The 18,682-nt window shown below is 38.3% G+C and overlaps 1 protein-coding gene across 6 annotated transcripts in view; it reads left to right on the forward strand.

The window, feature by feature from the left end:
• The window catches only part of slc12a5a (solute carrier family 12 member 5a), a 179,378-nt gene that overhangs the window by 145,191 nt on the left and 15,505 nt on the right, over nt 1-18,682 (forward strand). For all 6 annotated transcript variants that reach the window (XM_082136337.1, XM_082136338.1, XM_082136339.1 and 3 more), the window contains 14 exons: nt 568-622; nt 1,070-1,200; nt 5,509-5,756; nt 6,391-6,602; nt 7,971-8,138; nt 12,356-12,454; nt 14,674-14,731; nt 15,095-15,269; nt 15,359-15,477; nt 16,267-16,365; nt 16,454-16,573; nt 17,310-17,414; nt 18,228-18,396; nt 18,486-18,681. In XM_082136337.1, coding sequence (XP_081992463.1) covers nt 568-622; nt 1,070-1,200; nt 5,509-5,756; nt 6,391-6,602; nt 7,971-8,138; nt 12,356-12,454; nt 14,674-14,731; nt 15,095-15,269; nt 15,359-15,477; nt 16,267-16,365; nt 16,454-16,573; nt 17,310-17,414; nt 18,228-18,396; nt 18,486-18,681 — 1,954 coding nt within the window. The remainder of the gene's footprint in view (nt 1-567; nt 623-1,069; nt 1,201-5,508; nt 5,757-6,390; nt 6,603-7,970; nt 8,139-12,355; nt 12,455-14,673; nt 14,732-15,094; nt 15,270-15,358; nt 15,478-16,266; nt 16,366-16,453; nt 16,574-17,309; nt 17,415-18,227; nt 18,397-18,485; nt 18,682) is intronic.

Consider the following 18,682-nt stretch of genomic DNA (forward strand, 5'->3'; position numbering starts at 1 on the left):
TATCTATCTATCTATCTATCTATCTATCTATCTATCTATCTATCTATCTATCTATCTATCTATCATCTATATATCTGTCTTTCTGTCTGTCGGTCTGTCTATCTATCATTTTATCTATCTATCATTTTGTTTAATTCCATAATAATAAACTGCAGTTCAGAGATGTTGATTAACCATTCAGTGAAGGATTCATCAAACTGAGTCAAACGATTTACTTCTGTGAGTCTTTTTGAATGATTCACTTAACAGAACCAGTTCATAGGAATCATTTGCTCATGAATCAGAATGTTTGTTTGTTTTTACAGGTGAGGACACTATCTCAACTCAATCTTTTCTTGTCATTTTTTTACACAATCTCAAAATGTATTAATAATCAGATCACATCACACTGAATCGTGTCCAAATTTCCGAAACGATGATGCATTGCATCATTTTGTTGTATCAGAATCATATCTTTGTAGGTGTTTGGTGTTGTTGTTATACTGATGAAGCATCCTGACGTTATTGTTCTTTTCAATCTGTTTTAATATCAACTAATCAACAGTGCTTCTGTGTGTTTTATTCTAGACGATGCTCACTGCTATCTCCATGAGTGCCATCGCCACAAACGGCGTAGTGCCAGGTAAGCGAGCTCCTGCTCGAGCTTAACATGTGCATGTGGGTCGCCTTGGAAACAGGAAGCGGTCACCGTAGCAACAACAACTCTGAGCAATGACCAGACAGCAAAATCCTCAAAGCTATATTTATGTATTCATAACTCGATGAGCGTGGCCTGTCCTAATGACCCCCTTGATCTCATCTCTTGATTGGAGGAGAGCAGAGGTGAGGTGAAATTGCCAGGTTTGGTTCCCCATCCGATGTTCATCAGCGATAGGCTGCTATTATCCCTATAGTGCTAAAAGCCTCTCGATAAGCATGCTTAATATTTCCCAAGAAACAGGAAGTTGTAATTGTTGGTTGTATTGAGCTATTTTTCAGAGCTGTCAACACCAGAATGCTTTGTTAATATCCTATAATATCGTTTCCTAAGTGGGTTTTTTGTTTGTGATCATGCATCTGTTTTTAACAGCTGGCGGCTCCTACTACATGATCTCTCGTTCTCTGGGCCCTGAATTTGGTGGAGCGGTAGGAATCTGCTTCTACTTGGGCACCACCTACGCTGGAGCCATGTACATCCTGGGCTGCATCGAGATCCTGCTGGTGAGATCGACAACCTGTGTGTTTTATGAGTCTGTGTCTTAAAGAGGACCTATTATGTCCATTTACAAAGTCTTGTTTTTGGGCTAGAACAGGTTTTCATGCTTTAATGTTCATTATTTTCCACTGTTGCAGCTCCTCTCTTCAAGTCTGTTAGTAACGCTCTGTTTAGTTCCTGTCTCTTTGAAGCCCCTCCTTCTGAAAAGCACACTGTGCTCTGATTGGTCAACTGGATCGGTGTGTTGTGATTGGTCAAAGCACTTTAAGTGTGTTTGGGAAATTTCCCGTCCCTTACCATAACCGCCAGTTTAACACACTACTAACTAACTCAACCAGGCCCCGCCCCTTTATTCTGCATATGAATTGGGCAGGAATTATTTAAAGGGATAGTTCACCCAAAAATGAATGAGAAAAATTCTGTTATCATTTACTCACCCTCATGTCGCTCCAAACCCAGAAGACTTTCGTTCATTTTCGGAACACAAATTACGATTTTTTTTATGAAATCTGGCGATTTCTGTCCCTCCATTGACAGCAACGCAACTACCATTTCGAAGCTTCAAAAAGTTCATAAAGAGATTGTAAAACTAATCCAAATGAATCCAGCGGTTTAGTCAAAATTTTCTGAAGAGACTCGATCGCTTTATATGATGAACAGATTGAATTTAGGCTTTTATTCACATATACCCCTTTTCCACCAACAAGAAACCGGGTGCTGGTTCAGAGCTAGAGCTATTGCCAGTTCGGAGTTGGTTCGACTGACGAGCTTACTAAGAACCGGTTTGCGTTTCCACCGGCGTTTCTGTTTGCTATTCACTGCATACGTATCATGTTGCCCAGCAACGCTAGTGCGGCAGCGCCAAACACAAACACACCAGACTTGTTTGAGATGCATCGGCTTCTCGCAGAACGATCAGCACATGAAATCAAAGCACTGCGAAAGCGATCAAAAAGCACAAGGAGTCGTATGATCTCCAAACACTTCCGCAGCTCTGATCGGTCCACGCTGCTCCGATGCATCTCGAACAAGGCATCAACAATAATAGACGTTGCGTTACTATGGATGCTCATGGGTTTGCGAAAATAAATCGGCATCCAAACACGGCGAATCCAACGCGTTCGTGCAGCTCGCCGTAACTTACATAGACGGATATTATAATCGAGCTGCTATTAGCTCGACTAGCTGCTATTTAAAAATGGCGGTCACAAGTTTCTCTTCAGTCTTGTTGGCCACGGTAACCCCGCCCCCATCCTCTGACGCAAGCGGTTCTTTCTTGGCTCCGTTCTAGACCCTTCAATGATTTGGTGCTACTTAAGAACCAGTTTTACTGGTTCGGAGCTGGTGCTTTGGCGGTGGAAAAACAAAGAACCGATTTGAAACTAGGCTCTGGCTCCGAACCAGCACCAGCTCTGCCTTGGTGGAAAAGGGGTAATATAAACATTGACCAGCGAACATAAACAGAGGCTCAACTGAACCTGCTTGACGCGCGAGAACAAACCTCATTGGTTCTTGCTGAAGCTCAAATGTGATGCGTAACACGAGAATGAACCTCATTGGTTCTCGCACGTCAAGCGAACATGCTTGAGCTTCCGTTTACCACAACTGATGTGTGTGTTGATGAATGTTTAAATGTGAATAAAAGCCTAAATTCAATCTGTTCATTATATAAAGCGATCAAGTCTCTTCAGAAAATTTGTACTAGACCACTCAATTCATATGAATTAGTTTTACAATCTCTTTATGAACTTTTTGAAGCGTCGAAGTGAAAGTTGCGTAGCTGTGTTGCAAACAGCAACTTTACACACTAAAGAACGTTGAATGTAAAAAAGCATTTGAAAGACTTAATGTAAAGCATTGTTGTATGGACTACTTTTATAGTGCTTTTTGGAAGCTCGTCGACCGTTCACTATTATTCTTTTGTGCAGCCTGGACATTCTGCTAAACTTCTCCTTTTTAACTCCATGAGAGAAATAAAGTCGTATGCATTCGGAATGACATGAGGCACAACTGTATCAGAAAACAATTTTATCATAAGTGACTTTTATTCTTTAAATCAACCAATGAAATACACGCACAGGATTGTGGGATATCATTGGCAGCGAAAGACCAGATGAAGACATCTTAGTAGTCAAATCATAATCTTTTTAACGTTTATTTTATTGGTTGTTGTTCATCACTCTTTCGTTTTATCTCTCTATCTCTCATCCTGCTTTCCCTCCCTCCTCTTCGAGCGAGTAATTAAGTAATTATGCAGACTCTGCGTTTAATTGCTCCGCTGATGAGCGCTAGCGTGTCCTCGGAGCCTCGCTGGCCTCGTGCTTTAACACACGTGTTCTCGGCTGCTCGTGGATCTTCTTTCGCATTACTCGTCGGGGGCTCGAGTCTATCTCACTTCTGGGTTAATTCTCTCTTCCAGAGGAACATCGGCTTAGCTCCCATTGTCCGTGGAAAATCTTCTCCATGCTTGAGATCCGTGGGTCCATGGCGTGCTGATTCAAGAGTGTTTTATCCAGACTTCGGTTCAGAAGGACATAAAGCCGAATAAAGCTGTATTCTGTAACCCGGCAGATATTATTGAAATGAACAGGTCACCATAGAGACTAGCTGAACAACTGTGTGTGTGTGTGTGTGTGTGTGTGTGTGTGTGTGTGTGTGTGTGTGTGTGTGTGTGTGTGTGTGTGTGTGTGTGTGTGTGTGTGTGTGTGTGTGTGTGTGTGTGTGTATTTCATCAATTTAACAAAGCTTATTTGCAGTGCCGTCACTTCCTACATGTAGATAACACAGTCTGTAAAGAGAATCCACAAGGGACACAATCTCTGTAAAAAAAAGAAAAAAAGATTAAATAAAAATATGTATCACAGTTTTTTTTTGTACATAATAAATAACATAAAAAACATAATTTTGCATAATAATTATTACATAATTGCATCATTATCATTATTAAGTATTATAATGTTATAATTATTGCATAATTATTGGGAATCTGTCAAGATCATGTCCGGGTCATATTTCCTCCCAAAAAATAGTGATTTATGAAATATATTTTATAATTATATATAATTATATATTACTTATATATTTATGCTAATATATATATATATATATATATTCTTGTTTAACTATTTTGTTGTTGATATGGTGTGTATATGTGTGTTTCTAAAACTCTTAATATAATATAATTAACATATTGTTTTAACAAACAAAGGCTGTTAAACTTTATTTATTTCAGCGTTCCAGCATTTATTTAATGGCAACAAAAAAAATTATGTCATGACATTTGACATTGACATATTTTCCCCCTCAAATAGTCTCTGTAAGCAAAATGCAATTAAATATAAATCTTTCTTTTTGTGGGGAGAATAATGACCCGGGCCTGATTTTGAGAGATTTCATAAAATCCTCAATAATTACAAATTTTTCTCCTTCTTATATAAGGGTAAACATATGAAATAGTTTAATGAACAATGCAATATATTGTGCTTAGAGGCGTGAAACAGAGCATATGCACCCAAAAGTTTACGGCTTTAAATATAATTTAGGTCAGGCCTCTAATAAGGACTAATGGCGGGCCATTTGCAGTATTAATTCCATGCTTGACTAGTTCAATTAGCGCTTGTAGAGCTGAACTCACGCTAGTCTGTTTTACCGCCTGTGTCATCGTGAATCTCTCTCATCTCTCTTTCTGTTGTCCCTCTTTGTCTGTTTGCTATTCTTTGACTCTTTTTAGATTTATCTTGTTTAACCTTTTTTGATGGGGGATGTGTTTATCATTTGTACACTCATTTTCTGACCTTTAACCTTTATACCAAATATTTGACTGTTCAGTTTCTATTGTAAACATTAGCCTTTATAAAATAAGCCTTAATCGTCGATTAAGTTAGAAAGATAGATGTCAAACATTTTCCATGTGGTTGCTGTTATGTTGACTGGAATGAAGATGCTCTGAACCAGTTTTGTTTGGAAAAACGATACATGAAATTATTTATAATGGCATACGGCGCATGGCATGGTTCAGATGTTATTAGCTGAAAAATACATGACATTTCATTTGGTGCTTTAGGCTAAAATCCCTAGTAAAACACCCGAGTATCATTTAGAAAATGATGAAGAAAGACCCTTTTTATGGGTAATTTATTCTGAGAGAGGCAGTTTAATGAAACGATGAGGACAGCAGGTCATCCATAAACGTAAGATTAAGTCCATAAAGTGAGGAAAGTTGTTTTTATCTCAGAACATTGACTGGCAGTCCCGAGTATCTGATTAGCATTTATGCATTTCTCTTTGCACTTTCTTTCCTCCTCCTCTCTCAGGTGTACATTGTCCCACAAGGGGCGATCTTCAAGATGGAGGGTCTGGAGGGAGCCGAGGCCGAGGCCGCCATGCTGAACAACATGCGTGTTTACGGGACACTAGTGCTGAGCTTCATGGCCCTGGTGGTGTTTGTGGGAGTGAAGTACGTGAACAAGCTGGCCCTCGTCTTCCTCGCCTGTGTCATCTGTTCGATCCTCGCCGTCTACGCTGGAGTGATCAAGACCGCCTTCGAGCCTCCCATCTTCCCGTATGTGATATTACAGTCATATCAGGGCCAAACTTATGCCAGAAACTGCAGTGTCATTCTACTTGGATTATAGTTTTATTCATATTTTGAATTAGCGTTTTTTAGTTTTCATGTTCATTTTAGATTTTTTTTTTATTAAATGTGATTGTCATTTTATTCGTTTTTAAAAATATATATGTTATTTAGGTTTTATTTATTTTTATTTCAGTTTTAGTTTAAAATTATTAACTGGAAATAAATAAAAATTAAGTTTTTTAGTTTTTTAAAAGAAATGTTTTTAATAGTTTTAGTTTTAGTTAACAATAATAACCCTGGTGCACTGTAAAAAAATAATTTTTTATAAAAGTTATAAATTAGTATAAATTAGTATAATTAAATTAGTATAATTAATAAATGTATTAATTTATAATAAATATTTAAATAAATTAAATTATTAATTAATTTATTAATAAAGTTATAAATTAGGATTATTGGAGTATGTTTTAAAAAAAAGACTATTTCAGTATTTCTACTTCAGAATTTCATGTTTGTCTTTGAATTTTTTTTGTTAAATTTACAAGCAATTTCTGTGTGAAAAGTTTTTTTTTTTTTTTGATTGAAAAATGTGATTGAAATCTGTAATTGATTTCCACAGTGTGTGTGTGCTGGGGAACCGGACTCTGGTTTGGAAAGGCTTCGATGTGTGTGCGAAGGTCATCGAGAGAGAAAACATCACGGTCACCACCAAACTCTGGCGGCTTTTCTGCGACTCCGAGTTCCTGAACGCGACCTGTGACAGCTATTTCTCCACTAACAACATCACGGAAATGCAGGGCATCCCAGGAGTCATGAGTGGCACCCTGCGCGGTGAATACACACACAAAATGACATCATCACAACACTCTCATATCATCATAACCGTGCACAAAGAACGGCACACAGTATTGATACAAATACTTTAGCTAATAAAAGTTTTTAAGAAAGTCTAAGTTAACACTTGTTCAAAACAATCACTTTAGCAAAGTTTGTACTACTTTCTGTTTATTCTGATAAATAAAATAATGAATTTAGTATAATTAATATACTGAAATAAACAATATACTGTCATTAATGTATAAAAAAGATATAAAAATATATTTTAAAAATACAGAAACAAAATTATTTATATTATTATTTATTTATTTATTTATTATAAAAAGTAAAGATTCTGAAAGTATTGAAGGAGATTCCATAATAATTTAATATAGGTTTACAGAAGTGACCATAAATTATATTTTATTATATACGATTAATACCATATTTTTAAATATAATGGTTTTGTTATAAATATGGTGATTGTCTAAGGTGGACACCCAACTTCATATATGATATTTTCCATCTGAATCTAACCATGTCATGTCAACAAACGGGAAAGTCACACGGCTGTTTATTATCATGTTAATTATTACATTAATATTTGTATATATTCTTCTGTTGTTGAAAAACTGTTGCTTTATTTACCTTGAACAAAACCTTGAAAATCATTAAGAATCATTCATAATTTTAGCGATTCTCATTTGCTACTTTTGCTAATTTTAAAAAACATCAAATATAAGATCAAATTAGCACAGAATCAACTTATATATACATATATATATATATATATATATATATATAAATTTTTTTTTTTTTTTTACTTTCTATACATCAAAGAATTCTGAAACAAAATGAATCACAGTTTCCACAAAAACATGACAGCTCAACTGTTTTCAACATTGATAATAATCATAAAGGTTTCTTGAGCATCATATTAGAATAATTTCTGAAGGATCATGTGACACTGAAGACTGGAGTAATGATGCTGAGAATTCAGCTTTGATCACAGGAATAAATTACATTTTACAATAAATTCACATAGAAAACAGTTATTTTAAATTGTAATAATATTTTACATTATTCTTTAATGTATTTTTGATCAAATAAATGCAGCAGAAGAGACTTCTTTCAGAAACTTTAAAAACTCTTACCATCCTAGAGCTTTTGAACGCTAGTGTTCCTATGAACACCGCTAGTGTTAATATTTAAAGGATATTAAAATAAATGTCTTAATTTTACAACTACAGTGTATGTTAACCATCTCTATTATTATTGCTGATATTCAGGGTTAATGGTTTGAATAAGCCCCTAATATACTAATGATGATAAAAATATCTCATATTCTCTTTCTTTGTTTTGCTTTCTCCTTTTTTCATCCAGATAACCTGTTTGGGAATTACATGGATAAGGGTCAGTTCATTGAGAAGGTGGGAATAACGGCTGTGGTGGATCCCGATGCCATCCCGACCAACACCAACCGGTACGTGCTTGCGGATGTCACCTCCTTCTTTACCATGCTGGTGGGCATCTACTTCCCCTCCGTGACAGGTTAGTCTTCTCCACAGCCGGATCTCATCCGTCATTTATCATTATGTAAATTAATCTTGTAGATCTGAATTTGCAAGAATGTCCGGCAACACTTTCCAATAAGCTTCCATTGGTTAACTGCATGAGTTAACATGAACTAACAATGAAAAATACTTCTGAAGCATTTATTAAAGGTGCTCTAAGTGATGTTGGGTGACGCCACTTCTTGTTGACGTTCGAAGTATTGTCAAACAAAACGGAGGCTAGCTCGACCCTCCCTCCTCCTCATCCCGTCCCCTCCCCCTCCCTCCCGTGCTTCCTGAAACAGTCATGAACCATTTAGAAAAAACAAACTGGATTTACTCTCCTGTCCAGCAGAAACAGAGTCACCTGAATGTCGGATTGGAAGCCCTTCTGCCGGAGGAGTTCTCGCCACCTTTTGAACGCTTTTCCGATGTAAATCCGGGACTTTGCGTTCCTTCTCCTTTTCCCTCTTCTTTGCTATTTGTTCATCGGAATGTCGTCTCTTTGGTCGTGTGTCGGCCATATCAAAATTCAAGAGAACATAATTCTAACGTTAGTCGTTGTCGTTGTCTAGGACAGCTATTCCCAAACTGTGGTCCGCGGACCACTAGTGGTCTGTGAGGGTACTGCAGGTGGTCCGTGGAAAGGCAAAATAAAATATAAAATCATATTTTTTTTTACCTTAATTTTACCAGGAAATTCCCATAAAAAAAAAATAAAAGAATAATATGTAGGCCTATATTGATATAACATTTTAATTAAATTGTTAAGTTATTGTGTGATTACTAAAATAGCCTAGTGGTGTTCGGCCGTGACATTCAAGTTCAGTGCCGTTAGAACCACAACATTGGTTCGGTGGATAGCAACAGGTTCTCTGAAGAGAAAAGGGCAGAGGCAAATATGTTCTCATTATCACATCACACGCATAGCCTTTAATGGTGCGTTCACACCGGACGAAATTTCGCTTCAAACTTTTGTTTTTACGCGCGTCAATTTCGCTCTCGACGCGCGAATTGATACAAAGTGGTCAAGCGTATCACTAGACGCGGTAGGCGCGAATTTGACATATGATCCCTTTTTGAATTTGACGCGCTATTCGCGTCCGGTGTGAACGCACAGTTAGGCATAGGCAGTAACGAAATGTTTATAAATGGAATGAATAAGGCCTGTTATTATTTTAATTTCCAGTTAGTTTCTTGATCTCGCGTTTCTGAAATGTTTTCCAGATATGCTGTTAAGTCGACAAACTTTGAGGACTTGTAAAACTAAAACTCTGAAGATTAATAATCCCCTAAAATCGCCAAAGGTTTTGAAATGTTGACTATATTCCAGTGTTCTGCATAGATTTCATATTCCATTGCTATGGAAATAAGCCTGTTTTTTCAAATGAACCTGATTATGCCCTCGGGCGCTTGAGTAACCCACTACGCAATGTGACGTCGTAGTCACGTCATTTTCATGTAATTTTTGGACGTCCAAATTTGGTCCATTGAAGGGGTTGTTTTGTAACGCCAGGCGACGTCTTTTTTCGACGTCTTCCGCACGTCTAATGTTGACGTCCGTCCACAAAAGTTTGTTTACAATAAATCGCGCTCAGTGCTCTCAAACAAAACAGTGGCTTCTCACACACACACACACACACACACACACACACACACACACACACACACACACACACACACACACACACACACACACACACACACCTTGCTTTACCTGGGAATCGAACTCATGATCTTCTGTTCCAAGCGCCAACGCTCTACTGTTTGAGCTACAGCATCAGTCTTGTATGCGTCTCCAGTTATCAGTCTAAACATGTTGAATTATTTAATCAAACAACAAAATTGTTGATAAATGTGTAAATAAAACACGAAGAGCGTCTGATGTAAAGACGCGTTTACACGCATCTGGAGGCCATGCGGCACGAATGAGGCGAATTGAGCGTCTGGCGCGAGTGATTTGAGGGTGAGAGAGTGAGATAATTTCTGATTATCGCGTTTCGGCTAAAAATAGGTTCGGCGCTTGGAACATAAGATCACGAGCATCTTGCAGTACATTTTAAATATTTTAAATATAATATTTTAAATATTTTAAAAATAATATTTTAAATATTTTAAAAATATATTTTAAATAGCGATTTAGAAACGTGGATGGAGCAGTGAATAGGTTCAGTACACAGCAAAATGACATGACAAACTCGCGTTTTGGAAAAGAGCTCTTCATTTGTAAATTAAAAAAATATATGTAAATTTCCTGCACCTGTCATAGACGTCCAAATGACGTCCAAAAAAATTACCCAGTTCTGGTCCAATGTTGAACGTAAATATGACGTCCAAGTTGGGTCATGGTTGGACGTCCAAATAGTGGACCTAGTTTGGACGTCGAATAGATGTCCAGAATTGGTCATGGACCGACGGACCCAATATAGACATGATCTGCACGTCTATCCGACGTCCAATGTTTAGTGGGAAATAAATAAATTAAATATGTGGCAGCCGTTGTGTGCAGTAAACTTTCTTTTAACAAGCCTGTTGTACTGATGTGATGACCAATGATAGTTTTAGAGCTAGTAAGCCTATTTAGAGGTGCAGATTAATTCAGGTAGGACTCTGTGTAGACATATTTTATTATGTGTATTATGAGGTGGTCCGCGAAAATTCTTGATTACAAATAGTGGTCCACACACACAAAAAGTTTGAAAACCCCTGGTCTAGGACATCTCTCCTCTAGCTAACTTCCCTCTTCATGCTCCCCCCCCCCCCCCCCCTCATGTGCACGCGCACTAACCCCCCACCCCCAAATCATTCTTGTCGGTTATTGGCTGGAACACTGTTTGCTGTTTCGTGGTCCAGGTTGGGCCAATTTTTTTTTTGTTGCCGTTTGTGGAGCCTGGGCTGTCCACAGAGACCGCGTTTGTTTACAGTGTGTTCAGGGGACAGGCAGCTAGCGGATAGTGAGGAGATGTTTGCTGGATGTGACAAAAAAAGTTTTGGCCTAAAAAAATGCGTGACATCGCTTAGAGCACCTTTAATCTTAATTCATATTAATTTCAACATTTACTAATACATTATTGAAATCAAAAGTTGGATCTGTTAATATCATTTAATGAACCTGTGCTAACTTGAACTGACAATGAACAGTTGTTTTTTTATTAACTAACATTAACAAAGATTAATAAATACTGTAACAAATGTATTGCTCATTGTTTCTTAATGCATTAAATAATGTTAACTAATAATTGTGCTTTATTGTAAAGTGTTACTGTAATACAAAAAGTCAAAGTTTGGATTTGCAACATTTTAGAATACGAGTCGAATCATCAAAATAAAACAAATAGGATTATTATTGTATATAGCAGTGGTTCTCAATTCCAGTCCTCGAGACCCGCTGCTCTTCACATTTTGTATGTCTCTCTTATCTGACACACTCAGTTCAGTTCATGGAGTCTCTCCTAACGAGCTGATGATCTGGTTCAGGTGTGTTTAAAGGACAAGTTTGGTATTTTACACTTAAAGCCCTGTTTTCAGATAGTTTCTGATGCTTTCAAACAGGTGTTTTACCATTCGTTGTAAAACTGTGGACCTATTTTTCCAAACGCCTCACACCCGTACATTCTTCCGTTGAGAGCTTGAATAATAGACTCTCCAGCCCAGTTGGTGGCGATAATGCACCTTTGCCAATTGCAAGCAAACCACGGGCATTTCATTGAATACACAGAAGAAGCAGAAGAAGAAGCGGCGGAGTAATACCGTAAAGGTGCTGCGGTCTCACAGCACGTCCTATACAAGTCAATGGAGTTGGACAAAAACTACGATAAAACCTGTTGGAAAGCATCTTTTGCAGCGATTTTTGTGTGAGCATATCAGTGAACACCCCTGACCACTCGGTGAGTTTCACGTCTTTGTAAACGAAAGTTTAATGCGTTTTAGGAAGGATTATTCCAGTGCACCTATGCAGCCATTGTTAAGGTAGGGGGGTGCTAACACAAAAACCTAAAATTCTCGGGACAGCAGCATTTGTCCAAAGTTCAGTCTTAACCATTGTATTTCATCAGAAACGATCTGAAAACAGGGCTTTAAGTGTAAAATACCGAACTTGTCCTTTAATAAGAGAGACATACAAAATGTGCAGAGCAGCGGGTCCCGAGGACTGGAGTTGAGAACCACTGGTATATAGTATACATTGTACTGTATGATATGCCTTGTTTTGAACAGGTATCATGGCTGGATCAAACCGATCTGGTGATTTGCAGGATGCCCAGAAGTCCATTCCCATCGGCACCATCCTGGCCATCACCACCACCTCCATCATCTGTATCTTCTCATACGTGAACACACACATATACAGAGCTCCACCTGGTGGACACAGTCTGATAGCACACCCTCCTGCAGAACAGTTTATGAGACACTGTCCGGCCCCAAAAAAAGTCGCTGTTTGGATTTAAAAAGGCAAATGCTTAAAGTCTCCTTGTAGTCAATCATTGTATCCCTTAAAACTCAACTTTGATCACCAAAATTACATATTTAAATGTTTTTTCCTTGAAAAAAATTTCTTCATGCCTTAAAATATCTTGAATGTAACTTGACACCCCTGCCTCATTTAGTATACACGGTTCTATGAATATGCAAATAAGCCCCGCCTCCACTCACTCACTCAGCTCAGAGATCCACTGGTTGACGATCACACGTTGATCTGATTGGTTACAAGGTAGTTTGTGACGTCAGAAACACCAGCGATTTCAAAGCGTGTTTTTGAGACTGTCTTTGGTTCACTGCAGTTTTAAGGAGGAAATACTCAGCAATGGTGTCGACTTATGAATTTACACATGGTTTGTCTTAAAGCATATTAAAAACACCACATAGACATATAAAACAACATTAAAAGCTGGATTTTCACCACAGAGGGACTTTAAGAGTCTATGATTGGCTTATTATTGCAGTGATTATTATGTTTCTAGCATGTTATAGAATCAGAATCAGAAAGAGCTTTATTGCCAAGTATGCTTGCGCATACGAGGAATTTGTCTTGGTGACAGTAGCTTCCAGTACACATACAATATAAAGTGACAAGACAAGTGACAAGTAACATAAGTATAAATAAAAAATAGAAAAAAATAAAAATAAACTAGAAATGAAAGATTATAAATTATAAATATATATAAAGTTATAAGGTGCTATAATGAAATGTCTGAGGGAAGTATTGCACATGTTTGTTCCACAGTAGGGGAACATTTAAGTGTTCATGAGGTAGATGGCCTGGGGAAAGAAACTGTTCCTGTGTCTGGTGGTTTTTGTGCTCGGTGCTCTGTAGCGTCGACCAGACGGTAACAGTTCAAACAGAAAGTGTGCTGGGTGTGACGGGTCCAGAGTGATTTTGCGAGCCCTTTTACTCACTCTGGATGAGTGCAGTACTTTGAGTGTGGGAAGGGTAGTGCCAGTGATTCGCTCAGCAGTCCGAACTATCCGCTGTAGTCTACGGAGGTCGGTTTTGGTAGCAGAGCCGAACCAGACGGTGATGGAAGTGCAGAGGATGGACTGGATGACAGCTGAGTAGAACTGTACGAGCAGCTCCTGTGGCAGGTTGAATTTCCTCAGCTGACGCAGGAAGTACAGTCTCTGTTGGGCTTTCTTCACAATAGAGTCTATGTGAGTGTCCCACTTCAGATCCTGAGAGATGGTGGTGCCCAGGAACCTGAATGACTCTACTGCAGTCACAGTGCTGTCCATGATGGTGAGTGAAGGGAGTGCAGGGGGGTTTCTCCTGAAGTCCACGATCATCTCCACTGTTTTGAGCGTGTTCAGCTCCAGGTTGTTATAACTGCACCAAAGAGCCAGCTGCTCCACCTCCTGTCTGTACGCAGACTCGTCACCGTTCCGGATGAGTCCGATAACAGTAGTGTCGTCCGCAAACTTCAGGAGCTTGACAGAGGTGTCTTTAGAGGTGCAGTCATTTGTGTACAGGGAGAAGAGCAGTGGTGAGAGAACACATCCCTGTGGAGCACCGGTGCTGATGGTGCGGCTGTCGGACGTGATTTTGCCCATTCTGACTAGCTGTTGTCTGTCTGTCAGAAAGCTGGTGATCCATTGACAGATGGAGCTAGGGACAGAGAGCTGGGTCAGTTTGGTCTGGATCAGTGATGGGACGATGGTGTCTCATATTATATGTTTGGTAACAGTTCTTCTAACCATAACTGACGGATTGTGTAGCTTTTCATTTCTTAAACAATCATAGGAAGACACATCATGGCCATATTCCAGGATGACAATGTCAAAATTCATCAAATATTTATGCACCTCTTGATGGAAATAAATGTTGTGATGTTATTTCCATCAAGAGGTGCATCAGTTTTTGGTCAAGATGTTGTATCGTCCAGCACTCTGTAAAGTCTCCTCCAGCACATCATAAAGACTTGACATTGTCCTCCTGGAATATGGTCATGATGTGTCTATAAACACACAAAACAAGCTGATAAGAGTTCATATTTGTCCAAAACACAAATCTTCTCCAGATGTTCTTTAACCGAAGTATCCAGACATGTCCAGCGTGGTGCTGTTCGGCTCCTGCATCGAGGGAACGGTGCTGAGGGATAAGTATGTCATACACACTCTGCTTAACTTATAAATATGTCATGTGATTTAGTGCATGAGAAGATACAGGGTAAGATTGTGTAATGCTTTTAAAAGGCGGCTGCATTTATTTGATCAAAAATGCAGGAAAATCTGTAATATTGTGAAATATTATGTTGATTTAAAATGTTTTCTATGTGAGTATATAGAAAAATGTAATTTATTCCTGTGATCAGCATCATTACTCCAGTCTTCAGTGTCACATGATCCTTCAGAAATCATTCTAATATGCTGATTTGCTGCAGGATGTTCGAAAGAACAGCATAGAATCTTTTGTCACATTATAAATGTCACTGTTGATCAGTTGAATTGCTGACTGCATCTCAGGTTTGGTGAGGCCGTCAGGGGTAATCTGGTGATCGGGACACTGGCGTGGCCCTCGCCCTGGGTCATCGTCATCGGCTCCTTCTTTTCCACCTGTGGTGCAGGTCTTCAGAGCCTGACGGGCGCTCCTCGTCTCCTGCAGGCCATCGCGCGGGACGGCATCGTGCCGTTCCTCAGGGTGAGCAGACACACTGAGTCACATTCACATTACAGATTATTCTGGCCAAGAGCCTTGTGTTTATCTGTGTGTGTGTGTGTGTGTTGCAGGTGTTCGGCCACGGAAAAGCAAACGGGGAGCCGACCTGGGCACTGCTCCTGACCGCTTGTATCTGTGAGAGTGGGATTCTCATCGCTTCCCTGGATAACGTCGCTCCGATCCTCTCCATGTAAGAGGCGTCACGCTCACGAACAAACATGCGCTGGAATATACAGCCGGACCAGAGAGTGTCTGCACACTCGAGTCATGTTTAAAACTTCTGAATATCAATGCATTGCATAATAAAATTTAAAAACAAAACGACACATTAAAATATAGTGTAACCTAAATTCATTTTTATCAATTAAAAAATTAAATAAGATATAAATATCAGATGAAAACATGAATTAAAATGTTTTTAGAAATGTTGGCTCGGTGTCGGCACATAACTAACATGACTACAACTGAAATAAAAACAAATTAAAGCTAAATAGCATAAATAATAATAAAAAGTGACAGAGGCGCTTAACAAAATTACTGAAACAAACATAAAATATAAAAGGTAATTCAAAATGTTAATATATACTATAATAGTAGTATACAAATAATTCAAAAATAACAATATTTCAGCTTTATTTCAAATAACATTAACAAAAATTCAATTTAATAGTTTAAGGTTTAGTTATTGTGAAAAATAAATATAATATCAATATGATCCACTAAACACAAACAAACAAGCAAACAATACTGACTGTCTTTGTTTCAGCACTACATATGTTTTATTTAGCTATTTTAAACTTCTTTTTGTCCCTTTTTTGCTTGAAAAGTCAGACTTTTTTTTAAATAAATGATATTTAGTTCAATATTCTCATGTCTAAAACACTCACGTTCAGACATTTTAAGACGTCAAACACTTGTTGACACCACTGTGCTTGATCTGTGTGTGTTCACTGACATGATCCCTGTGGTGTTTCTGCAGGTTCTTCCTCATGTGCTACATGTTTGTGAATCTGGCCTGCGCTGTTCAAACTCTGCTCAGAACGCCCAACTGGAGACCACGATTCAAGTTCTACCACTGGTGAGCTTCAGACCGCCACGTCTCTCTGTGTTTACTGTGGCTTTACTTGTGTTTGTACTCTAACATTTGCCTTCCTGTTCTCCGACAGGACTCTTTCCTTCCTCGGCATGAGTCTTTGTCTCTCGCTCATGTTCATCTGTTCTTGGTACTACGCCATCGTTGCCATGGTGATCGCCAGCTGCATATACAAGTATATCGAGTTCCGAGGGTAAGTGGATCGTGACCCCGGAGTCGGGGGAAAACCAAGGCGATGGATTAGAGTTGAGTTTTAGGCGTTTGACCTGTCAGGATTTGTAGATCCCTCATAATCCGCCCGGCCAAGAACAGCAGAAATCTGCTCCGGGATTTGATTAGTTTGATGCCTTTCCTTTGGAAACACTTCTAGAGTCAAGCCGAACAGTGACCCGAGTCTGTCGCCGGAAATTGGCGGCAGGATTATGGAGTCTGAGGCTGTTCCTCGCAATTGAATACTTACAGCATTCTGCACTGTACACTTAAAAACAGAACAATGCACATTTTAAATAGTAGTCAAGTCACCTTAATTTATATAGCGCTTTTAACAATATAGATTGTATGTAGTATTATGCATGTGTCGTAGTTTATAGAAATTTGAAATTTTTGCAGTCAAAAAATGAATCAAAATGCAAGGTTAAATTGAGTGCATTGCATTGTGGGATACAGTACCCAGTTGCAGGGTGCTTTGATGTACAATGCACATGTTGCCAAATGTACGAGGTCAAAAATTAGCATGCTACACACAGTGCAAATATGCACAATATACTACAGATATAGTAAGAGTAGTGTGTGTGTGTGTGTGTGTGTGTGTGTGTGTGTGTGTGTGTGTGTGTGTGTGTGTGTGTGTGTGTGTGTGTGTGTGTGTGTGTGTGTGTGTGTGTGTGTGTGTGTGTGTGTGTGTGTGTGTGTGTGTGTGTGTGTGTTTACAGGGCGGAAAAGGAATGGGGTGATGGAATCAGAGGTCTGTCTCTCAGTGCGGCTCGCTTCGCCCTCATGAGGTTGGAAGAGGGACCACCACACACCAAGAACTGGAGGCGAGTGCATATATATTTGTAGATTTATATTAATAGATTTATATTTACATATATGTTTTCCTATGCATATATTTAGGCATATATTTTTATTTATATATTAATGTTTATATATATTAATTCATATGTAGACTAATATATTTAAATTGTGTTTGTGTGTGTGTATATATATATATATATATATATATATATATATATATATATATATATATATATATATATAATCAAATCAGTTAATCACAATTAATGGCATCTAACATAAAAGTTTGTTTATATAATATATGTGTGTGTTTATATATATTTATAAATTATTTTTTTAAATGTTGTTTTATTATTAATTATTAATTATATATTTAGATAAATAGATTTATAGTTATATAATTAAGTTATTCTTACAATAAAGTTATATTTATAAATATAAAAATGTTTATATTTATCCATATTCATATAAGTATATTTTAAATATACTTAAATATACATATGTTTGTTAAATTTCAGTAATTATTCTATTATATTATTCAGTTATACTATTCTCTATATGTCCGTATACATATATTTATAAATATAAATAGTTAAATTAAATAGTTAAACAATGAAATATAAATAGTTATATTAAAATAGTTACAGTTATATATACAGTATGCATGCTACATTTTAAGTACAGTTGTTATTTTAATTATTGTATTGGTGTTATTGCACACAATTGATCTTTTAAAAATTTTGACCACAATTCAAGAATTTTTCTAGTTATTCTTGATCCGTGACGGAGTCTGAGAAACATGTTTTAAGTTCTCTCCTTCCTCTCGATCTCCACAGACCTCAGATATTAGTCCTGGTCAGCATGGACTCCGAGATGCACGTGGATCAGCCTCGTCTGCTGTCTCTGACCAGTCAGCTGAAGGCTGGGAAGGGTCTGACCATCGTGGGCGCAGCGCTGGAGGGAACTTACCTGGACAACCTTCCTCAGGGGCAGCAGGTCGAACAGGTGACACACACACACTTTCACTGAGGCACATACCCGGACACCACAGGCATGTTAGAATCAGGGTTAATGTTGTTTTTGTCATCTCACAGTCTCTGAGGAAGCTGATGGAGACGGAGAAGGTGAAGGGTTTCTGTCAGGTTGTTATCTCCTCCAACAAGAGGGACGCCACATCACACTTGGTCCAGGCCGGAGGGTTGGGTGGTCTTCAACACAACACCGTTCTGGCCAGCTGGCCACGCAACTGGAAACAGGCCGAGGATCATCAGAGCTGGAGAAACTTCATTGG

The sequence above is a fragment of the Leuciscus leuciscus genome (genome assembly GCF_965113295.1).
Source record: "Leuciscus leuciscus genome assembly, chromosome: 14".
Lineage (NCBI taxonomy): Eukaryota > Metazoa > Chordata > Actinopteri > Cypriniformes > Leuciscidae > Leuciscus > Leuciscus leuciscus.